Source organism: Macadamia integrifolia, chromosome 10 (assembly GCF_013358625.1).
Source record: "Macadamia integrifolia cultivar HAES 741 chromosome 10, SCU_Mint_v3, whole genome shotgun sequence".
Lineage (NCBI taxonomy): Eukaryota > Viridiplantae > Streptophyta > Magnoliopsida > Proteales > Proteaceae > Macadamia > Macadamia integrifolia.
In genome coordinates, this window is record NC_056566.1 from 7,793,935 (window position 1) to 7,819,772 (window position 25,838).

The window sequence follows — 25,838 nt, forward strand, 5'->3', positions numbered from 1 at the left end:
AAATTTTGGGAATGTGTGCAGAAAGCAATGGGGACTAAGTTGACTTTTAGCACAACATTTCATCCATAGACTGATGGACAGTCAGAAAGGATTATTCAAATCTTGGAAGATATGTTAAGAGCTTGTGCTATAGATATGAGTTGTAGCTGGGATGAGCATGTGCCATTAATTGAGTTTGCATATAAGAATAGTTACCAAACAACTATTGATGTGGCACCTTTTGAAGCTTTATATGGGAAGAAATGTAGAACTCCATTATATTGAGATGAAGTTGGAGAAAGAAAAATTTTAGGGCTAGAACTGATACAGACTACCTGTGAGAAGGTTGATATAATCAGAGAAAGAATCAAGGCAGCTCAATCCAGACAAAAGATCTATGCAACCAATAGATTAAAACCTTTGGAATTTGATGTGGGTGATAAGTTTTTTCTGAAAATCTCACCGGTAAAGGGTGTAAGAAGATTTATGAAAGGATAAAAATTGAGTCCCAGGTATGTGGGACCATTCGAGATTCTGGGTCGGATTGGCCAGATAGCTTACAGATTAGCATTGCCCCTAGAGTTGGAAAGGTTTCACAATCTTATTCATGTATCAATGCTGAAGAAATATATTCTTGACCCTTCACACGTACTGCCTACTATTAAATCATTGGACCTGGATGATGATTTGAGTTATGAAGAACAACCTGAAGGAATCTTTGATAGAAAAGTACATCAGCTCTAGAATCGTACTCTTATGTGATGGTGAAATAGAGAAACCACCCAGAGCAAGAAGCCTCTTGGGAAAAAGAAGATGAAGTTAAAGAGAAGTATCTAGAATTGTTTGGATTACCAGGTATGCCTCACAAATTTTGAGGACGAAATTTTTTGCGAAGGGGGAAATTGTAACACCCTAATCTGATATTTATACCCCTATTTGTGGACAGAGAAGAAGCCAGAGCAGAGGAAACCAATGCTGTCTTGGTTGGCAGCTGTAGAATACCAAGAGGGCTAGAGTGATCCCACTTGCTTCTATCTAGCCTGTCAACATCATTAGAGAACTCAACAGGAAGTATGGGCAAACAGGTAATTTATATATTTATAAGGGGCTAGGCATAGAAGGGAGTGATGACAAGCCAAGGGGGCTGAAAATGCTGCCAATCGGCAGGCACAAATCGGCCAGCCGGTTGGATTAGCAGAATGCCGTTTTCTGGGTTTTAGCATTGTGGGGCCCACACCTTTGTTGTGCAATTCCCCATTATACCCCTATCGAAAGAAACCTAATTGAGGTATAAAATACATATTTTATGCCAATAAATAAAAAGGGAAATTAAATTTACAAATTTAATTACATATTAGTTTAATTAGGAACTTTATGCAATTTTTTGGGTTTTTGCGTTGTGGGGCTCACACCTCTGCTGTGTAAATCCCCATTCTGCCCCTATGTAAAGAAGCCTAAATGAGGTATAAAACGAACATTTTAATGTCAGTAAATAAATGAAAAAAATAAATTATGAATTTAATTACATATTAGTTAATTAGGTTAGACTAAGGCTAGCCAAACTGACCTAGGGCTGCGTTATATAAGGGGAAATAAAGCCAGTCACTCACCCAAATCGTGGGCTATTAACAGTAAGAAGTAAAGGAAAGAGAAGAGAAGAAGAAGAAGAAGAAAAGAGAAGGAAGAAGAGGAAGAGAAGGAAGTGAGGGGGGAACTCACCTGCCTTAGGCTGTTATTGGACGAAGTGTGCAGCCAGGTGAGTAAACCTACTGCTGTGGTAGGGTTAGGAAAGTAATTTTGTATGAATAGGGTAGTTAGGGTTAGGGTTTTGCCAATTGGTGACAGCTAGGGAATCCCTGTGCAGGGTATTGCTGCCCAGTAGGAAAATTCCCAACCCAGGAGAGGTTTCAGGGATCCAATATACTAGAGATTTATCCCTATAAACCCTAGAACCAAGGGTTCCTATCAATTCAGTACCAATTCAATAGTAATTGGTGTAAATTGAAGCTGAATGGGTAAGACTTCATCTAAGCCCTAAAATAGAGATTTACCTTAAGTTTAGCTCTTAACTTAATATGATAAATTCTGTCCGAATAATTTTAATTGAATTCAATATGAAGGGGGATTCAGTTCTGTGATTTTAAAGGTTGATTCCAACTTCAACTTGTGAAGGAAGGTGGAATAGGGAATAAATTTTGCAGAAATGGGAAAAAAAAAGAAGATAATTGTGAAACCCTGGATTTTCTAAAGAATTGGAATTTGCTTAACCTAATCTTAGTAATTGGGTTTCAAGAATGGGTCAAAAGGAGAACCAGTTTAAGCTTTTAAACCTCCCATGACCAATTCAGACTCCAGGGAAGAAATGGGAGCTCAAATTAGTTAAAGTAAAGTTCAGCAGGGTACTGGCAGAATCAGATTTTGCAGAATAAAAGGGGAACAGACAGGTTCCCACCAGCTAGCCAGTTTTTGCCTAGGCAACCTGCCGGTTTGGGTTCCAGAGACTGATTCTGTTGCATAAAGGGTCAGCAGGCCTTGGATCCTATCTATGTGACTGTATACATAATATTTAATAGAATTGGAACGCCATGAAAGAAAATACAGTGTCTGAACTCCTAAAACCCTAATTGGACTATTGAGGTGACCTAGCACATTCTACCTAAGTGTAGGACCCACTAAGGGTTTCCTACAAGCAACCCCAGTAAAAAAGGAAGCTTGGGAAACCCAGACTGTACAAAAAAGAACAGTCAAATGCCCAATTAGAATGGGAATGGGGATATTATACTTAGGCAGGTTGGAGTAGAATTATAGAAATTTATTTTATAAATAATGATTTGGAATATCTTACGCAATAGGAAATAAACTGTAGTAAGAGCACTTGAATTTTTCAGGAATTCGAACACCAAGGTGAGTGGGTGTCCTGACTTATTTTATGGTGTGTTTATTATTGTAAACCTTGCTTGTGATCCATCCATTATGGTTGTGGAATGGGAAGCCAGAACAGGAAGCCGGAACAGGTAAGATAGGTAAGATGGGACACTGATAAGTGCCCATTGGTTATTGTATGCATGTTATGAATGGTTGATGTTTGGATATGCATCATGTAGAAATTGTGGGCTAGGATATCACCACCCGAGTGCTACAACCCCTTGTTAGTAGGGGGATAGTACACTTCCGTGGTGCGACGTACTGTACCCAAGGATTAAAGTATAGGTATCGGTCGCCCAAAATTAAGATACGTATCGGAAGGTATCGTATCGTATCGTATCGGAGATACGCTAAGATACGCTAAAGATACGCACATAAATGGATAGGAAACACTTTTTTAAACACTTTTGCATAAGAAATTGTTAAAAATAGCTATTGATAATATGTATTATGCATAAACACTAAATTGAGGGTATCGCACTAAGAATTCAAAGTTTGTAGTTATGCCATAAATGTAAAATCCTTGTTCCTAACTTTGATTTCCACTTTAGTTAGAGCGAAATATGGTTGGTAGTGACTTTGGAACAAAAACCCCTCAAAAAATCGTGTTTTTCTGAAAAATTGTCTATCTTGGCCATTATATGACCGTAGCGCATTTTATCAGTACACACCGATACTCATCGATACGTACCGATACGTACCGATACATACTGATACATACCGAAACGTTCATTTCACTTTGATTTTATATTTTCCATAGAGTATCGGAAAGTATTGGTGCGTATTGTATCGTATCGGTGTGTATTGGTAGTGTATCGGTGCATATCGGTATGTATCGTAGGATATATATCAATACGAAAGGATTTTAAAAATTTAATGTATCGTATCGGTGTGTATCGTATCAGTCGGCTAAATTTAAGATACGTATCGGAGAGTATCGTATCGGTATCAGAGATACTTTAAACCATGACTGTACCCATAGACGGATAGCCGTAGGGTACGACGTATTGTACACTTTCCTACCCGGGATTACTAACCTAGGGGTTAGCTGGGGGACCGAGGTTCTTTCCGGGACTGGCTGATTCCTGCCTGCAACGAGCTTGTATTCCTGAGGCCCAACATACAGGGTAGGGAATATCACCTACGTTTCGTAGCACTATACCACTAATCTCTGACTTAATAATGAACTAGGAAGTAGTGTAATGCTAAATGAACCCATGTGCATCATAAGGTGTTGAGTATACATTGCATCATTTTTATTGTGTTTGCTTACTTGCCTCCCCTCACTGAGCATGACGTGTTCACCTCCTTTATTTACTTTTCTAGATGACGAGACTGGTGTTTTTCCGACTGCCAGCCTTGATCATGAGACAGTGGCCATGGATTACCTGACCAATCTTCCAGAGGATGAAACTAACCATGGACCCGACGATGGATGTGACGACTGTGCCTACAGAGGCCAGTTCTTCTGAGGAGTAGGATAGACTATTCCTATGTCTTTTTGTGTATATATTTTCTCTAATGCGTACTCTGATGTATATAGTCTACTACTGAGATACTGTAAACTCTGTAAATATATATATATATATATATTTATATTTTTTAAGGTATGTAACTCTCACCTGGATAATTGTAAATATATCTTATCACTTAGTTGGCATTGGAGCTTATGTAAAATATCTTGTTTTTGGACTGTGCATGTATATATGAACTCTGATCTTTAGTAGTGTAATTGTAGTGTTATGATCTGCCCTAGTCTAGATCCTGGGGAAACATGTTGATTGCTGACTGGATACGGTGAGGTGTCCAGTGCTGCATGCCTTGGCCTATTGGAGGCAGGGTGTGACATTAAGCTCCTTGGGAAACTTGGCAATATTATCAACTACACCAAGAGTATTTAACCACCGAAGCAAAGAGAGGCTTAGGGACCATCGCTGTTGCTTTCTTCCTCTCATCCAAATCCTGAACAACTGCATGGTGCCGAAGCCAAACCAACCAAGCATCATCAGCAGGAATTATATGAAATAAAGCGTCTTTGGTAGCCTCGGGAGACCTGCGCATACCTGAGCCTCAGAGAATGCATGCTTGTCAAGGATCCATACACAGACGATCAGGTACTGCACAGGAGTGGATCCACGGGATCTTGTAGAGTAGAGCTTCCATGTGAGGCCAGGGCCTTGATATACGTTCCAAGAGATCATAGTCTTGAAGGGGCTTTGGACCTGTGAGATGAAAGGGCCCAAGAGCAAATGAGAAATCATGAGAAGGTTTTTAAAACAAGGAGGCATTGGAATCGGAGGGGGAGTGTGATAGAAAGAGAGTGAACAGAAAAATAGGATAGGGAGAAGGTGCATAGGGAGAAATTGCAGAGGTGTTGGCTGGGATTGAAACTCAATGTGAGAGACGGACATGAAATTGAGAAGTGAGAGGGACTTAAGGAGGTGAAGAAAGGTCATAGGAAATGCAGAGACAGAGCGTAGGGGAAGGAGATGCCCATATGCCTGTGCCGACGGTGCCTGCATTGTTATTGTTAGAGTATAATCTCACTATTATACAGTTGTAACAACTTACTTGAATCGGTTATTAGTTGTCAACAGTTTAACCAAATGTTAGTGGTTAGCTGTCCTAATCTTGTAACGGAATACAGAGGAGAGTCACTCTTCTCACTCTTTTATATATAATAAACCTTGTTCGCTTCTCACTTTTTTATATATGATAAACCTCGGTTAAAGGAAAGGTAAGTGGAAAGAATTCTGACTCATCAGTGTGTTTTCACATGGTATCAGAGCTCATGACTGGGCAAACCACCTCCTCTATCTTCCTCTTCCTCATCATTTTCTCATTTTCAGCTCTTCCTCTCAATTAAGTTTGAATGTCATAACTCTGCTATGGAGATCACAATTTCTCACATTGCTGAGAGGACACAACCTTCTGGGATATGTTGATGGCTCATTTCCATGTCCAGAGAAGACAAGTTCTGACTAGCAGCTTGGGTGAAGCAAGATCAATTGCTTCTTAGCTGGATACTTTCTTCACTTTCGGAGACTACTCTGGTTCATGTAGTCGGCCTTTCAACCTTGAAGGATGACTGGCAGTTGTTTGAGTGATTTTCGTCACAATCTAAGGCCAGGTTGATACAACTGCATCTTCAGTTGCAAAAAATAGAGGAAAAGATCCGTCCATGGAACAATATTTGTAGAAATCAATACTGTCTGACAATTTATCTGGAGCTGGGAAGCTGGTTACATAAGAAGATTAAATGCTATATATTCTTGGTGGCTTAGGACCAGAGTACGAGTCATTGGTCACAGCCATCTCCACGCGTGATGATCCCATTTAGCTTTATGATCTATATAGGTATCTCTACAGCAAGGATTTCTGTCTGATTGAAAAGGCACTCCACTGTTTGCAAATCTGTCTTCTCACTTCCAATAGGGATCGTCCCAATGAAGGTGCTCGATCCGGTTATCATCCCAATCAAGGGGCTTGTGGTCGAGGTCATGGTTGTCCCAACAGGGGGGAATTTTCTCAAGGGTATCGGTCTTCTTCTCAGTTATTATCTCAAGGATGTCAACCTCCCTCTCACTTGTCTTTGTATCATCAAGATTCCAAACTTATTTGTCAAATATGTGGCTAGTCAAAGCATTCATCTGTTCGCTGTTGGTTTCAATATGAATCACAAGGCAGCGCCGCTCTTCTCCTTCACCACAAGTATTGCATGTTCAATGTAACAGCCCATTCTATATGGTAGATCAGAATTGGTATCATGACTCGGCTGCAATACATCACATTACTTCTGACTTAGGAAAAATTGCACTACACAATGATTATCTTGGTACAGATGAACTCCATGTTGGCAATGGCAGTTCTGCCGATTCATCATACTGGTTCGACTCTTCTTCCTACATCCCATACACCATTCTCTCTTAATATTATGCTACATGCCTACATGTTCATCAAATTTTCAAGAATCTATTGTCTATTTCCCAACTAACTACAGACAATAATGTCTTATGTGAAGTTAACTCCAATTGTTTTCTAATCAATGACTCCAAATCAAAGAACATCCTCCTTCAAGGTCGACTGTGTAATGGTCTGTATCAGTTTTACCTGCTCATTCTCTTCCTCCCATATCTGCTAATATTGTGGAATGCACATCTCTGTCTTTGTGGCACAATAATCGCCTTGGTCATCCAGCATCACGAGTAGTTAGCTCCATTCTTTCTTGATATTGTCTTTCTGTCCTCCAACGGTCTCTCGGCAGTGGCCTTTGCTCCTCTTGTTAACTTGGTAAGTCTCACAGGTTGCCCTTAACAAGATCTTCAAGCACCACAATCAGCCACTTGCTCTCATCTCTCCAATATTTGGGGGCCTGCTCTAGTTGCTTCAAATGATTTTTGCTATTTTTTGTATTCTCTAGATGATTACTCTGAGTTCACTTGGCTGTTTCCTATTGCTAATAAATCAGATATATACACTATTTTCATTCACTTCAAAACATAGTTTTTAAGGAGGTAAGGCGACGGAGGAGTTTGAGGGTCTTTCGGAGCGCCTTAGTGATAAGGCGGGTATAAAGTGTCGCCTTATCGACTAAAGCGTTCCTGTGTAATTTTTTTATAAAACCAATCTATTTGGCTTAAATCCTAGTTGAATCCTATTACTCATATGTTAAATAAATATTAAAGGTTCATATTCATACCAATGTAAGATATTCATCAAGAAAACAAATCAATAAAGTGAATAAACTAAGTTCATCTTCATCAATCATCAATCACATAGTTTTTAAGGTGGTAAGGCGACGGAGGCGTTTGAAGGTCTTTCGGAGCGCCTTAGCGATAAGGCGGGCACAAAGCGTCGCCTTATCGACTAAAGTGTTCCTGTGTAATTTTTTTTATAAAACCAATCTATTTTGCTCAAATCCTAGTTGAATCCTATTACTCATATGTTAAATAAATATTAAAGGTTCATATTCATACCAAAGTAAGATATTCATCAAGAAAACAAATCAATAAAGTGAATAAACTAAGTTCATCTTCATAAATACATAATTATGAAACAAAATTATAAATATAAAGAAAAAAAGACATAAAAAATACAAGTATTTATTATACTTACCTCTATGATGCCAAAATGAGTGCCTAAGCCCTAAGGTCATCCATTATATTTCTAATCCTGTCAAAGAAGAATGAAGCTCACCGCTGCCGGAGCAAAATGGTCGCCTGGATCAGTGGTTCTTCCTTGTTCCTTGATTCCTTCTCAAAGCCCTTTCTTAAAACCCTTGCCGTTTGTGAATCGTGTTTTTGTTTCGTTTGTTTTGGTTATTTTTGGTGGAGTAAAGCTGATCTCATACATCTCAAGTGTTAACAAAACCATGCACCTACCAATAAAAAATCTATATTTGGAATCTTCATCAAGTAACTTTAAAATGTGTTTAAAAAAAAAAAACCCATAAGGCGCCACTTCACGTAAGGCGGAGCACTGCCTTACCATCTCTAGACCGCATCAGCGCCTTAAGAACTATGCTTCAAAACTCAAGCTAAGAATCTTTTTAGTTGCAAACTTAAAGTTCTTCAAATCAATGATGGCTTGGAATATGTTAAGTTGAAGTCTTATTTTTTCAATCATGGCATTGTTCATTTCCCCTCCTGCCCACACACACACACATGGAGCAGGGTTTGGGGGGGGGCTCGGGAAAGGTGCAGGCAAGTGATCTAAAGGAAAAAGGGGCAATCGGACTCAACGCCATAGGGCAAAGCGCACCTTTGTGCTGCATGGTGGCCTGCATTACACCTTTCAGTGGAGACAGGTCTTGTTCTACTCGCTCATGTTTCTTTGCCCCTCCATTTCTCACCCCCACCTTTCTTATCAATAGAATGCCCACAGCTGTTCTACATAACTCTACTTACGAAAAATTGTTTCACCAACCTCCTGATTATTCAATTCTTTGATTGTTTGGTTGTACTTGTTACGCTTGTTTTGCCCATATGACAACGTTGATTTTTGATCTTGTGTTGGTGTTTTTCTTGGATACTGTTCATCTCAAATATGCTATAGCTGTCTTGATCCACAAACTGGTGGAATTTGTGTCTCATCATGTTTTCTTTGGTGCATAGTTATTAGGATAGCACCTAGGGGAAAAGACAGTCCAGTCTGGACTGGCTCCTCCCTCCCCTTTGGTTCCTGCTCTCATCAACATTTCTTCTCAATCCTCCGCCACTGTCATGTCATCTGACACTCCACCTCCTGTTTCTATCTCTCCTCCTACATCTCAGTTCTTCTGCTCCCAAACCTTGCTCTTTTGTTCCTTCACCTTCCCATCCTATGCTCCCCCGTCTAAAGGCTGGAATTTGCAAGCCTAAGACCTTTGTCTCTACCATAGTTTTTAATGCGGTAAGGCGACGGAGGCGTTTAAGGGTCTTTCGGAGCGCCTTAGCGATAAGGCGGGCATAAAGCGTCGCCTTATCGACTAAAGCGTTCCTGTGTAATTTTTTTATAAGACTAATTTATTTGGCTCAAATCCTAGTTGAATCCTATTACTCATATGTTAAATAAATATTAAAGGTTCATATTCATACCAATGTAAGATATTCATCAAGAAAACAAATCAATAAAGTGAATAAACTAAATTCATCTTCATCAATCATCAATCATCAATCATATTAACATATAATATAAATACATAATTATGAAACAAAATTATAAATATAAAGAAAAGAAGATATAAAAAATTCAAGTATTTATTATACTTACCTCTGTGATGCCAAAATGAGTGCCTAAGCCCTAAGGTCATCCACTATATTTCTACTCCTGTCAAAGAAGAATGAAGCTCACCACTGCCGAAGCAAGCTCACCGCTGCTGGAGCAAAATGGTCGCTTGGATCAGTGGTTTTTCCTTGTTCCTTGATTCCTTCTCAAAGCCCTTTCTTAAAACCCTTGACAAAATCCAAACCCTGTTTGTGAATCGTGTTTTGTTTGTTTTGGTTATTTTTGGTGGAGTAAAGCTGATCCCATTCATCTCAAGTGTTAACAAAACCATACACCTACCAATAAAAAATCTATATTTGGAATCTTCATCAAGTAATTTTAAAATGTGTTTAAAAAAAAAAAAAAAAAAAAAAAAAAACCATAAGGCGCCACTTCACATAAGGCAGAGCACTGCCTTACCATCTCTAGACCGCATTAGTGCCAAGGCGCTGCTAAGCGCCTTAGCAGCTCCTTAAAAACTATGGTCTCTATTGATCATCGTATTCCCTCCGCTCAGTCGCCTTACCAGCGCCTTAAAAACTATGGTCTCTACTGATCATCGTATTCCCTCCGCTCTCTTAAGTGCTGCCACCAATACTGATTCGGAGCTGACTTGTTTTACCCATATTGTCAAGGATCCAAAGTGGAACAATGCAATAAATGAAGATTATATAATGCCTAAATAAAAAATGGGACTTGGATCCTTTGTCCCTCCCAACCATATCAGAATGTCGTGGATTGCAAATGGATATACCAAATTAAGTGCCATGCTAATGGCTCTATTGAATGCTATAAGGTGCGATTGGTGGCAAAGTGATTCACTCAACAAAAGGGTCTGACTACGGTGAGACATTTTGCCCTGTCATTAAACCCACCAGCATTCGCATAATACTCTCCCTCTCCCTTACGCACAATTGACCCATCTGGCAATTGGATGTCCATAATGCTTTTTTACATGGAAAACTTCACGAAAAAGTATACATGACCCAACTCTCTGGGTTTATTGATACTACATTTCCCAACCACGCCTCCTTTACAAGTCATTCTATGGATTGAAGCAGGCCCCATAAGCCTGGTTCCATCACCTTAGCTCCTATTTTCTCCACTTGGGCTTCATTGCATCTCAGTTGGTTGCCTCTCTGTTTGTCAAATGATACAATCTTGGTTTCGATACATGTCGACGACATCATAGTAACTGGTTCATAGTTGAGCTCCATTACTGCACTTATTCAACAACTAGCTTGAGAATTCGCCCTCATAGATTTGGGCCCTTTACACTATTTTCTTGGAATTGAAGTCAATCGCATTGGTTCCCATTTACATTGTGGGATCACATGGCAACACCCAAGACGGGGGTGAATTGGGTGACTAGTTATTCAAGCTAAAATCAAGTTGGCTTTTGGATTCAACTACTTGTAAACAATGAAAACAAAGCAAAGTGAAAATAGAGGAAGCAAGTAGGAAGAAGATAAGAGAGTGCATGGGAGAGATAGTGAAGGAGACAAAAGACCACATAAGGATGTGTTTGGTTACATGATTCGTTGGAGTTTTCTTTCGGATTTGGCAATGAGTCCATAGAGTGTTTCTGTTGAATTGTATTTATTCTTAAGATTTTCCGGAAAACTGTTTGGTTACCCATCCCGATTTTTGTGATTCTTTTGAGTCACCACTTAACATGGACTATTATATGAGGGCTAGGATTATGTGTGTCAAATATGAGTTTTACTATTTACCTTATTTCTCAAATGAACCACATTTAGCTTTACAAGGTGTTTCAAATGAATTAGTATTTCTAAGTAGAACCAAATACATCCTAAGCAATTTAGACTTGTTCGGATCCAAGAAGATCCTACATCCACTACTCAAATCCACCCGACCAAAGATTTCCTTTTCCACTATGGATCCTCTTTTCCAAATGGTAGGAATCAAGCCTTACGACTGATAGGAATCCCTCAGATTGGCATTGGGACCCTCGGCCAAGGATTTCTACAACTCAATCACAATCCTTCAGATTGAACACTTCTGCCACACTTGGCTAAGGGTTTCATGCAAACTCATTCACAGTCCCTCGGATTGAGTACCTAGACCATCGGCCAAGGATTTATTTTTTGTACAGAAAATACAGCAGTGAGCTTCTTCAAACTCATACCAGAACACAACAAAAGGACTTCTTTACAAGTTGAAAGCTGCAGCAATTAAGCACACTTGATTCTCACAAGATCACTTTTCCCTAATGTAGAACTAGAATCACAAGTGATCCTAATCCCAGGCAGGATCTCAAAATCTGGCTGAATAGGGAAGATGTCCTCCAATAGGCTTTGGTTCTAAGAAAACAAATAAAAGGAAAATAAGAGAAGAAAGAGAATTTGATGGAGGGTTGAGAAGGGTGGAAGAAGAATTAGGGAATGAGCATCTCACCCCTCAAGTTTAGGCATCTCACCCAACTGCATCCCACAGCATAACAGCATAAGCCATCTTTTTTTTTGCTTAACTCAAATCTGTCTTCTCATTATAATTGATGGGATTTAAATAGCCTTACATTGCTTGGACACAAAGACATAATAAAAAAGGAAACTAAGCTAAGTTACAAAATAGAAACTTTTTTTGACCAACAAAATAGGAAACTAACTAGCTCACTAAGAAAATAGAAACTAACTGAAAAAGGAAACTAATCTTCCCAAGTTACAAAGCTTACTTGCCAAGATAAAGCAAAGAAATAAAAATAGAAACTAATATCTAATATCCTAACAAGTGCTGGCAGCGTATTTCCCAAACAAGCTGTCAATATTGGACCCCAAGGTACTGTTCACGTGAACAGTACCTGCGTGAACAGTAACAGCAGGTTGGCTGATTTGATTGGAGAAAAATAAGGCTAGTTCGATGTACGAAACTGAACCAGACCTGAACCAGAATTGGGCCAGCATTGAATTCTCTTTTTGACAGCTCGATCTACATCATTCCCTCTTCCAAAATGATTTACTCTTTTAAAATAAATTTATCTTGTGATCTAATGTCATATGGTCTTGCATGACTCAATCCTTTATATATGCAACAAACTAGCCGTTTGAGTCAAGCACGATTTTCCTTTGGTGAGAAAAACTCAAGTTCAAAACTGTTGGATCAAATGGCAACACCCAAGAGGGAGGGTGAATTGGGTGTGATGTTTTTCTAATTGTCAAAACTATTTATGGTAATCTAAAGTTTAGGTTGATTAAACACTAAACTAAGGGAAGGTCTCTTGAAAGATAGGAATAGAAGAGAGTAGTTTTCAACCTTTTAGTTGCAAATAATTAATTAAAACATACTGGAATATAAACAAACAAGTAGAAGGAGGTGAAGAGAAAAGAGAGTTTGATCTAGATACCACTATTTTCTTCTTGCTTTTCCAGGTAACTAAATTACCCCCTAGAAAAGCATAATAACTAGAGGTAGATCGACGATCATCAATAGAGTTTGCCCAACAGCATCAGTGAAGGCTTTCAGTTTCAGATTGCCATGATTAGAGAATATGATTGCCTTTCCAGGAGTAGATTTCTGGTATCTTAGAATCTGGTTTACTGCTTCTAGATCTGCTCTGTATGGACCATATAGAAACCGACTAACTACCTTACAATATGGGAAATATCTAGTCGGGTATGAGATAGATATATCAGACTTCTAATGAGCCTTCAAAACCTCTCTTTGTCAACAAGATCACCACCTTTACTGCTCAGTCGATAGTTGACTTCAATAGGGGGATCCATAGGTTTACACCTGAGCATGGAAGTTTCACTGAGAAGGTCTAGGATATACTTTCGCTGGGAAATAAAGATACCATTATTGGATCTTGCTACCTTTATTCTCAAGAAGTATCTAAGAGGTCCCAAATCCTCAATCTCAAACTCCTTAGCCACTTGAGCTTTCGACCTGGATATCTCTGAGTCATTACTGCCTGTTACTACTATATCATCAACATTTTTTATGAGAGCAAATAACCTTACCCTCATTCTGCATTATGAATAAAGTTTGATAAACATGACTTTGTCTATATCAAAATTTCTGCATGGCCTTCAAGTTAGAATTCAAAGGTTGCAAGAGAACAAGAGAACAAGCGGGGAGATGAGAGTGGAAGGTTGAGGGAGAAGGAGAAGAGAAGAAGAGTAATGATGGTAGAATGTTATGTGTGAGAGAATAAACACTCACACCTATATTGCTTTACTGACATGATATAAGGAATTACATACACCTCCCTAGGGAGGTAAAAGGAAAAAAGGGGAAAAATATAGTATAAGACAACAATATAATAAACTAGTTCCCAAAGTACCCATATTACATAAAAACACATCATAAATCGCTTGAGCCAAGCTCGTGGTGACTATTTGAGGCCATATAGATTTCATCAACTTGCACACCTTACCAATTGTAGGAGGAGAGGTGAAGCCTATAGGTATATCCATATATGCTTCCTCTTCAAGATCTTTTTGGAGGAAAGCATTTTTGACATCCATTTGTTGAAGACTCCATCCAAGGTTTGCGCATGATAGGAGTGCTTGAACCGAGCTCATCTTTGCTACAAGAGCCAATGGGTCTTGACAGTCGATGCCATAGGTCTGAGTAAAGCCTTTTGCAGCCAACCTGGATTTGTATCATTCAACATTATCACCTACCTGTTGCCTTATAGTAAACACCCATTTGCATACCATTGGTGTTTTTCCTATTGGAAGAGGAACAAGGTCTCAAGTGCCATTTTTTCCTAGAGGCTGCATTTCTTCCATTATAGCTTCCTTCCACTTAGGATTAGTGATAACTTCCTTTTAGCCTTACGAAATAGAAACATAGGACAGAGGAGAAACAATGGCACGATGAGATAGGGATGGAGACTCATAGGAAACAAAGTTAGAAATAGGATATTGAGTACAAGCTCTTACTCCTTTCCTAATAGCAATAAGGAGATTGATATCAACAGGAGGAATCTCATTATCTGACTGCGATAAAGGAGGTGGATCAGGAAGTTACAATTGACATGGTAGGTAGGCAGTGGGTTGCTTTGTCTAAGTCTTCTACCGCGAATAACTGAGCAAGTCTAGTTTGGTTGATTCAGGTATTAGAGTATCACTAGTCTTCTCCTCAATAGGAACCGCTTCTGCCCTCCCCCCCTCAATACGAATAATGTCAATGAGAAAAGGACTAGAATAACTAAAAGGAATCTCTGCCACAAAACTCTCCCTTTAAAGAGATTACTTGAAGTGGGACTCAGATTCATGAAAAGTGACATATCCAGAGTAACAAAGAGTCGACTAGTACGTGGGTGATAGCACTTTTATCCCTTCTGAGAGGCAGAGGGAAGAGAATCTAAGGAAAGATACAACAGAAGGCCTTGGGATCAAGCTTAGTGTGAGAAGGGTGGAGTTGTGTGCGAAACAAACACAAACAAACACCCGAGGAAGAGGGTGGGAAGCAAGGGATGGGTCTGAAAGAAGGGTAACATGGGTTTGAAAGTCGAGGATGCTTGAAGGAATCATGTTGACCAGTTAAGCTGCAGTGAGGATGACATTCTCCAATAAAATTTAAAAGCATTCATGGTAAATAAGAGAGAGTAGGTAATCTCAAGGAGATGACAATTCTTATACTTAGGAATACCATTTTATTCTAAGGTGCGAACTCGATATATGATCCCGTTCTCATCTAGATATTAACGAAAGTCGTCGTCAATATATTTAGTGTTGATACCACAGCGAAGAATTTGATTTGGGCCTGAAATTGGGTCCAATCATGGCAGGGAAGGAGCAGAAATAAGAAAAGGCCTTGAATTTAGTACAGAGAAGAACCTAAGTGAGGCTAGTGAAATTATCAATAAAGGAAACAAACAATATGTAACTGCTCTGATCTACAATGTGAGAGATTCCCCAAACATAATAGTGAAGAAAGGAGAAAGGAACATCACTTTTATTTAAACTTTGAGAGTAAGAAGAACGAGTATGTTTTGACAACTAGCAAATATCACAAATAAACTCGTGTAGATCACACTGCTTTATTAAAGAAGGAAGTAATAAACCCAAAGTCCGAAATGAGGATGACTAAGTCGGCGATGCCATCGATGTAGCTATTGTAGAGAACTACCTATTCGAGAAGTATGAGTTGAAACCTTTAGTGGCATAGGAGTGAGATTTGGCTCGAGATAATACAACCAATCACGTGCCCTACCATATCCAATCGTTGCCCCCATCACTAGATCCTGAAACACAGTGAGTGGAATAGAATAAGACAACAATTTAGTTCAATAGTCAGACGATAAATAAAAAGTAGATTAACACAAAGATTAGGTAAATGTAAAATAGAGGACATGGATATAGTAGGAGAACAAGCAACGGTCCTTTTCCCAGAAATAGAGGATTAGGAACATGTACTTTGTCCTTACCTAAATGAGAATAATGAAACACCTTAGACGAACTAGTCATGTGATCCGAAGCTTTTGAATTAAGAATCCAGGAAGGACCACTGTTAGTTAAAACGCGGTTGCGTTTTTTTGCCATTTAAAACGTGTTTTCCCGTATGCTATTATACAATACGGAAAAAACGAAAATGGCAAAATAATCCGTTTTAAACGCGTATCCATTTTTTAAGGGTAAAATAGGAATTTTATAAAAATTAATTAATTAATTTAAAAAAAAAAAAAAAAAAAAATAAAAGTGAAGAGTGAAGACAATATGGTACTTGGTTTTTGGTTTTTAACTTCCATACTATCTATAGGAAAAAAATCTCATCTTCTTATAGCCCATTGAGTAAGGAGAAGCTAAAGTTAGCAACATCTCATTTTCTTGTAGCCCATTGGGCTATTTTATCTTGGGACTCCCAGAGCTTTTGGAACATTAGATGCATGTATACAGGTAATAATCTCTCAAATTGCATGAGTATACTACCGTTTTTTTGAAAACTACACGTTTAATACTCGTACCGTTCGTTTTCGTCCGTTTGCTGTTCCCCTTTTTTTTACCATACCGTTCATCGTTTTTATCTGTTTAAAAACCGTACCGTACGTTTCTATTTTTTTGCCGTTCCCGTTTTAACTAACAGTGGGAAGGACTAAAACTAGTAGAAACATGGAATGTACTTGACTGGGTAAGATTAGAGGTAGGTGTAATAGAAGCTGAGACACACGCTAGCGTATAAGCAGCTGATCCAAAGTACAAAGAGCCATAGAGGCAAGGATGGGTGGTTGGGATCTATCGGAAGCCTCTGATAGATGTACATGGGAACGTGCAGAGCCTTGTTTCCCCCCATGTCCTCCTTTCGGATGGCCGTGAAGTTTCCAACATGTATCATGGGTATATCTGGGCTTGCCACAATAGTTGCACTTTATAGTTTCCTGGGAAGGGGTCCAACTTAGTGGAAGACCCTGAATGGTCTAAAACCACTCAAAACCAAGCTTGGTTCTGACCTAAAATATAAAAGAGGTTCACCCTATTCCTATGGTTTGCAGGAGAGTTGGAAATTTTTCTTTGCCGAGGATTTGAATATGGATTTGATCATATTCCGGATTTCAGCCAGTAAGAAAGTCATAGATCCTTTCCATTTCATGCTCTCTTTTATTTGGAAAATTTCTTGGCCGTGGACTTGAATATGGATTTGATCATATTCCGGTTTCAAGCCAGTAAAAAAGTCATAGACCCTTTCCATTTCATGCTCTCTTTTATATGTTGTGACATCCTTAGGAGAGTTGGAAAAATTTCTTGGCCGAGGACTTGAATATGGATTTGATCCTATTTCAGGTTCAAGCCAGTAAGAAAGTCATAGACCCTTTCCTTTTCATGCTCTCTTTTATATGTTGTGGCATCCTTAGTCCAGGCCATAGGAACGGGTTGATAAAAATCCAGTTGCTGCCAAATAGTGGTATGGGCTGCGTAGTAGTCAGTGAGAGACTAAGTCCTTTTGAGTGGTCTTATGAACCTGACAACGAATCTCATGAATTTGTGTATAGTTACTTGTCTGTACATATGTTTGCTTAACGGCCTTCCATTGGTCTTTGGAAAAATTCAGAAACACAAAACTGGGACTGATAGATGGCTCCATAGAGTTCTGAAGGAAGGACATAGTAAGGGCATCATTTGCCAACCAGGTATTCTTTCTAGAGGCCTCAATTGGCATCGGAGTGTCACCCATCAGGTATCTTGAGAAGAGCGTTTGTCATACCATCAAATGGAGGCAAGCCAATGGTAGCAACAGGGTGGTCTAGGCGGTGCTTAGCGGCAAGGCCTAGGCAGACTGGGCAGCGGCCTGTATAAGGCTGGTGGAGTCAGCGATAGAGGGTGGCTAGGTCGAGAGGGGCTGGCATGGCTAGCGGCAAGGAGGTAGGGCTGGTAGAGGACCGCGGCCAAGTCCACAGGGCTGAAATGGTTGACGGGGCCAATGGTGAGGTGGCAACAGCCTAGGAGGGCCAAAATGGGTTGGCGGTAGCCAATGATAGGCGGCCGGTGGCAGGGGTTGAGCTGTAACAAGGTGCGACATAGATGGTCAGTGGAGTTAGGTATTGGTCAGTGAGTTAGGCGTGGTGCGACATACGTTGAAGTATGTTCAGTCTACCATGCTTGACCAGAGAGGCTGAAGCCTCGTTTGCTTTAAAAATGCACCTAAGGTATTGGAAAATGATTTCTTGACAGATATGTCAGAGGCCATCTTTACTTCTGATGTAGATCTATAGTACAAAGGATAACAAATACAGTGAGTAATACAAGGCTAGGTAGTACATGTACATACTACACACATATACGATGTGGAATACTTATCCTATCTGTAACACTTTTTCAAATCATCCTGCTAATTGCTTCTTATTACTTATTAGTAGGTTTGATATTGCACTTGCCAATAGAGATATGAATTACATAGGTACCATGAAGACGAAGATAACTTGACATTGGTTGGATGTTTTCTTTTATTTATGGTGCACAATGCTTAAAAACACTTGTTTTGCATGTATCATAAGCATAATCATACTTATCAAAACATATCCTAAACGTATTTAGCATTTTTTAGCATATCTCCAATTCATCTCCGGATGTCTCCTAAAACAAGCTTTCTAATATGCTACATGATATACTTGAAGGTATCCAAGGTTTAAAGTACCGGTCCGTATCGTATTGATATCGGGACTGTGATGTAGAATTGAGGCTAAACTGGATTGACCCTTCGAGCAATCTCAACCGAGATGATCCAAATGCGATAGGATTTTTGGATTCATTAGGATCTTTTGGATTTTATTTTGTTTGAGGATTATTTGCAATCTTTTAATTTGGGTAGTTGATAGTCAATTAGGGAGTTACCAATTTGAGTTTATTTCGTTATTAATTAGAGTTGAGGAAGTAATTAGTAATTGCTATTTCAGTTTTAGATTGTATTTAGGCAAGTTTTAATTTCAGTTTATTATATAAAGGCATGTAACCCTAGTAATTAGACAGATTTTTTTGAATGATGAATTGAATTGAAGGTTTTAGTGCCGGGTATGGTGTAAGACGTGTGACCCCATCCCCCCCCCTCTTGGTGCTATTTTTCTCTTCCCTGTAACTCTGAGTTCATTCAGGGATTTCTTCCCTTTCTCTACAGGCCCTCCATCAAGTGGTATCAGAGCCGAAGGATTCCCTGCAACGATTCCTTCCTTGTCATCTTCAGTTCTAGTTTCTGCTAAGATTGAGAACAGGAAAAAAAAAAAAAGCGAAAAGATGCAGCCGAAGAGAAAGAAGTAGAAGAAGAGGATAGCAGCGGAAAAAAAAAAAAGAGTTACCTGGTTCGAACGACCACCACCATCGCAGTTGAAGTCGCCATCTTTGATAACCGGCTTCCTCTTCGACAACAGAACCCAGCGAACCCCAACTGGTTCCTTAGCTTTTGCTTCTTGGTTGAAGAATACCTCCCCTTGTTGGTATGACTGCCCCCTACGACTCCTATATTCCTTTTTCCTGTAACTCCTTTTTGTTTATTTCCCATACTACCCATCCTTTCTCTTTTATCACTTTTTGTCCTTATTTATCCTTTAGATTCCAAATTTGCCCCTCCACTTTATATTCCATTGTGCTTTCTAATCCAGTCCAAGTATTTACAGTTCTACCCCCACTTGCCTAGTGGAGTTGTCTTCTTTGTCTGAGGCCCATAGAAAATTCTGAGTTCAAGTCTGGTCATGGAATCTTTTGTGTTAAGTTCAGGGTTTGCCTGCCCAATGGAAAGTCTGCTAAATTGTTAATTGATAAGTGACTAAATGACACTTTTGTCTCCAGATCTGTGGTAGGTCTTTGACAATTAGATCATTTTTGAGTTAAAGGACGATGTATTTGTTGAATTTTCTGTTTCTCATTATTATGATGGTGCTTTTTGTGAAGTGTTTGACTCTCATCAACGCATCATTAAATTCGGTTGAGGTTGGTTGGAACAGCGGGACGAAATCCTTGATCATGACAACATTATGTGCACTCTCCAAGCTTACCACATGCATTAAAAATTTAATCTTCATGGATTGGTTGAGTCAAAGAAAGTGATACCTCCAGTACAACCAGAAGACGAACAAGATGCATCAACACAAGTAGAAGACTGTCCTATTGTGGAACAGGTGATGACAACGGAAAGTGAGAAAATCGTGGATCAGGTAAAACGAACATCAATGCAATGCCAATTGTTCACCATCTTGACTTCATTCTTCCCCATGATTTTTCGGACTTGAATGCACCTCCAAAGCTTCACATCATGGATTTTGTTCGCGATGCAGACGACGAGCAATTCACCCCCGCTCGTGAGTTTTTATTGTTATCATTCTTTAAAACTCGTGGACGAGTTTTTCTCAACATCGGGGGAATTGATGCAGAATTGAGGTTGAACAAGGTTGACCCTTCGAGCAATCTCAACCGAGATGATCAAGATCCAATTGGATTTTTGGATTCATTAGGATCTGTAGGATTTTATATTTTTGGGGATTATTTGCAATATTTTAATTTGAGCAGTTAATAGTCAATTAGGGAGTTACCAATTTGAGTGTATTTTGTTTATAATTTTATTAGTTAGAGTTGAGGAAGTAATTAGTAGTTGCTATTTCAGTTTTAGATTTTATTTAGGCAAGTTTTAATTTTAGTTTATTATATAAAGGCATGTAACCCAATTTAATGGACAGGGATTTTGGATGATAAATTGAATTGAAGGTTTTAGTGCCGGGTATGGTGCAAGACGTGTGACCCCTTTTCCCCCCTTTTGGTGCTGTTCTTCTCTTCTTCCCTATAACTCTGAGTTCACTCAGGGATTACTTCCCTTTCTCTATAGGCCCTCCATCAGACCGTTACAGTACACTTTTAAAAATGATGTGTATCCTTACGTATCGATGTGATACGCACCAATACAGAACTAATGCACAACCGATACACACTGATATATACTGATACTTAAGACACATATCTACAAAATCCATTTCACATTCGAAACAGAGCTTGTTCTTCTCATTGGCAGTCTTGAGTTTCCAACATTTGAACACAACTACATAATTGATCTCCCCTTCATTTCTCGGACTTGGGGCTTTGAATCATTCATAGAAAACTATTCAAAATGTACAATCAAAATGATGTTTAGAGGATTAGAGCATAAAAAACCATCCATTGAAGCTAAACCTAACAAAATAGGTAAGTTGAAAACACACTCTTTTTTTTTTTTTTTTTTTTGAGTAGATTTAGATAAAAAAAGCTAGAACATTGCATCAAATATAAATTATTGCATCATTTTGTTCATAGATTTTAAAATTTCTTAGAAAGTCGACAATAGACTGTTACCACATGTAAGAAACCTCATCCTTCATAACAATTTCAATTGATTGACTTGTTTCTCAATACAGTGTTCTCCAATTTAGTGTTTATGCATGACACGTTATATTGTTTATTTATACTTTTTTTTTTTTTTATGCAAAAGTGTATTTCCATGTGTATCTTGTCCATTTATGTGCTTATCTTGCGTATCTTTGGTACGATATGATACGCACCTATACGTCTCTTAAAATTACCCGACCGATATTGACAACTTCAATTCTTGCTTGGCACCTTGCTTTTGACTTTATGTTGGGTGAATTTGGTGTCCCTATTTTGGTGTCATGATTTCTCTTTTGCTGTTTGTAATGAATTCGCATTTATGTAGTACGCGACCCACAGCCAAGCAGCCAACTTTTTTAGTGAATTTATAAGATCATATTTCAAGATAAACTTACCACAGAAGCAATCAACTGGAATGTGTCAAAGTTGGACTGTCCAGTTCCTAGGTGATGACTAGGCAACCGGAGCCTACCCGAACTAGTCAATTTGGCAATCTTGCCCTAGGTATCAGAAAAGACCGTGAGATCCTCCAACATATTCTTTTCCAAATTAACCTAAGGGCCTGAGATACTTTAGAGCACTTTATGAGCCTTTGACTCTCTCCTAATACATTAAGTGGCAGACTTATGAAAAACCATAGTATCATCAAATTTTGTAGGTGGGAAACTAACACCTCTATGCTTCCCACCTGAAACCACAAATGATATACTTCTCATCTGCCTCATTATAGAGTTCACCAAACACATCTACAACCAAGGTAGAAAGAAGGGGAGAAAGTGGGTCCCCTTGGTTATCCCCTTCCTAGCCTCCAAGTAATCACAAGGAGACGATTAACAGGAGAAGAATAGCAGACAGAGCTAACAACTATGGATCCCCAAGTTCTCTAGCTCTCCCAGAAACCTTAACATAATCCAATAAATCCCAAGAAATGTTGTCATAAGGCTCTTCATTGTCATTCTTGCGTATCCTTTCATGCCCTCAACCTCAGATCCTTAATACACTCAACAGCCACAGAATGTCATCGATGATCTGCCTTTTCCCAGTCTGCCTCCTTCACCCTCAGGAGAGGAGGTTTTTGTCTCTGCAACTTCACCTCTAAAGTCTTCCCTTATCTTCTAAGCTCTCTCTTGTGTCTTTTCCAGAACTACTACTTTATTGGAATCAGTGATTTAGTAGCTGCACAAAAAGCATAAGAAACCTTGGGATCTTATGACAATACATTTTGAACACCAGGCTGGTAAGCCAAGGTGGATCTGTCACCTGCTCAACCTGGTAAAGTTGCATTAACCAACTCATCCCAATGTTATGTGATCCCCAAAGCAGTCAAGTGTTTAAGACTTATTCTCAGTATATTTCTGGCCAATGATGCATTGAAGAAGTGGCTTGCTTACTTAACATGAATGATGCTAACAAATCATACAATTTGCTGATGTTCACCATGGTATCATCTCCAAAAAGAGTGATGTCAAACTCGATTCAAATATAATGTGGGATAACTTGATTGGGGAATGATTAATTGCATGCTTTTGTTGTGATATTTTGATTTGATTTGCTGCATGCTTTTCTTATGGTATTTTCCCTAGTTTCTTTCATAACCATTGAGACTGTTTTGTGATTTTGCTTCCCATTTTTTGGCTCATCTTCATGTACTTTTGAATGTGAGGGTTTTGTCCGAGACTGTATATGGCTATGGTTAGGAAAATGCAATGTGAAATATCTCAATGTCTGGTCTGTAACTTTTTATCTTCCTATCGTTGGCTTCAATCTCATTCAGCTGTGATTTTGCAGCGATCAAGGAGATCTTCGGAGTCTAGTTCCTCTACTTCATCCTCAGATTCTAGCAGTGACGATGAAAGCGAAACAAAGAGATCAAAATCAAGGTCAAAGCATAATAAAAAGAAGGAAAGGAAGCACAAATCAAGAACAAAACGCTCTAAAAGTGATAGCGAAGAGAGTAACGGCCCCTTGCCACTCTCGAGATTCTTTGGAAGTGTCAAGAACTGATGATGACGTTATTCGTCTTCAAAAATCTTACCTTTGTAGTTGGTAGATTGGTTCTTCTTATGGGTTTTTAATGAATTTTATGTTCTTACTTCTTGATGAGCAACAAGCCCTGTGATTATATTTATGTTGTTTTTACTTTAAAATCTTTTAGCAGATTTTCTCGACAGTTATTTTCCCACTCCAATACTGAAGTCCAACTCACCTTATGGAGGATTAAACTGTTGTGTAATATTCAGGTGCACTAGTTTTTGAGGGTTAAACGTTGTGTAATACTCTCTCTCTCTCAAAAAATCCTGGATGCTCGTGTGAATTCTTGGATTACGCAAGGATGCATGTTAATATTTCACCGAGAGGTAAAGGAGGGTGGGGTATACACCCTTTTACTTCACAACATCATCTGATGGTAACTTCCCATGAGCAAGACACCAACCGAAAGTCGCATGACAGGTGTAAAACTTTTTACACTAGATGATTGAAACCCACGAAACCTTGAGACATTGTCTTCTAATGACAAAGTACTAAAACTTCCTAAAGGCATAAAGTTCCATATACAGTGGTCCTGAATCGGGTAAATCTGGAACCACGATAGATTTCCCAGAATGAAAGATATCATTTAGGAGTCTCGGTTGCACATATAGGAATCTCCATTCCGATTCACATATAAAAACAGAAACTTTTCCAGATTGGTCGTCTCCTCAATGAAAGAAAGCCCCCACCACTTGTACTTGCAAAAATTTATTGATTTACCGTTCCAAATAATCCATTTTTATTTCTGATGCAGGCCTAACCCAATTAGGTCAAGGTCCAAGACCGTAAAGCTCATTTGACCAACTTGAACTAAGGCCAAGAAGGAACCAAGCACAAAAGAAGTTGGCCCAAACATTGTTGGCCAAGTCCACCATTGGGAGTCCCTAAGAGATTCCTTTAAGTTTCTCTTGCTCTTCATAAGTCAAGAAGCTTTTCTTCCCTTGAAAGCTACAAAAGAAGCCTACTTAGAAGACACTATTCATCTTGAAACAAGAATCAAAGTATTAAGTCTTGCATCAAGGCATTGGAAGACCTCAACTCTTGAATCAAGGCATGGGAGGCTTCAACAAATGGAAGACCTCAACTACATTTTCTATTTTTAAGATTTCTATTGAGTTTTTATTTTCTAATGTATTTTGTGATTGGTCCATGTCACAACTTGAAATTCTAAAAGATGGTTGTAATGTCTTAGGTTAAGGGTTGTAGTCATATATAAAGAGGACACATTTTGAGTTGGAGAGACAATTGAATCAAAGAAAGTTGCTCCAAGCTTCTTATGAACCTTGAAGAGTTCTTACGAAATCAAGTTGTGTTTCACCCATCCTTGAAGAGATTGGGCTTTCAATCAACCTATAGAGCTGAGCCTTCAACCTTGAAGAGTTGAATCACACCCTCTCAAAGATCCAACCTAGAAGAGTTGAATTTTTGAAGCAATTAGCATTTCTAGATTCAGACTGTGTAAGTCTTGTAACTTGATAGCCCTTTTAAGATATTTTTCACCTAAACTATCAATAACTCCTATCTCACGAAAGTTGTAGCCCCATTTCTTATCTTTAATTCCCAATTTGAATCACCCCAAACCGATATCGGAGCAGCAAGTTATCCCCAAATTACTGGACGAAGGTCATTCTGTCCCAAATTGGTTTTATCTATAAAGTCAAGTACTTTCCTGATCCTTGTATTCAGGGAATCTAGTATGAACCGAAAAGCAGATGACCCAACCCAAACAGATGATACTCTTTGTTATTTATATATTTTATGAAAATTCTAGAGGAAGGAGGAAAGCAGAAAATATTATTCAAGCAAGCATCATTCATTGCCTTGCACATCAACTTGATATGGCATTCTCTTTCAGTAGTCTGTAAAACCTCACCTCAAAAAATCTGTAGGTCTAAATTGGTTTCTATAGTTTGAACCTTTGATTACAATAGGAGGCCAACCTAAGTTGGTTTCTATAGTTGAACCTTTGATTGCAATAGGAGGCCAACCTAAGGGCCTGTAAGATATTACAAGTAAAACTTACCCTAGGTAAGGACAAAGTCCAATACAGTAAGGCTAGAGAATCTCCAACCCAGAAGGAAAAAAGAAGAAAACTAAAAGGGTAAAGGCCATTTCCAATGCAGTTGCCACCCCCAAGCCTGAAATCGAACCAGAGCAGATCGAGATGAATCAGCCATAACCTTCGAATATTGTTCACCAAATGAAGATAACCGAGAGAGAGAGAGCCAGAGCATGTAATAGAGCGAACAGTGAGAGCATGTAAGAGAAAGAATAGTCCAAGCATGGAAGAGATAGAACAATGAGAGCATGTAAGAGAGAGAACGAGAGTGATGAAGAAAAGAGGATGTGAAG

General features: G+C 38.9%; 1 protein-coding gene across 2 annotated transcripts in view; it reads left to right on the top strand.

Moving 5' to 3' along the window:
• Positions 1-23,729, top strand: part of LOC122091133 (protein FAM133) — a 74,127-nt gene extending 50,398 nt beyond the window's left edge. For both annotated transcript variants that reach the window (XM_042660972.1, XM_042660973.1), the window contains one exon: positions 23,244-23,729. In XM_042660972.1, coding sequence (XP_042516906.1) covers positions 23,244-23,459 — 216 coding nt within the window. In that variant the 3' untranslated portion in view covers positions 23,460-23,729. The remainder of the gene's footprint in view (positions 1-23,243) is intronic.
• The last annotated feature ends 2,109 nt before the right edge of the window (positions 23,730-25,838 follow it).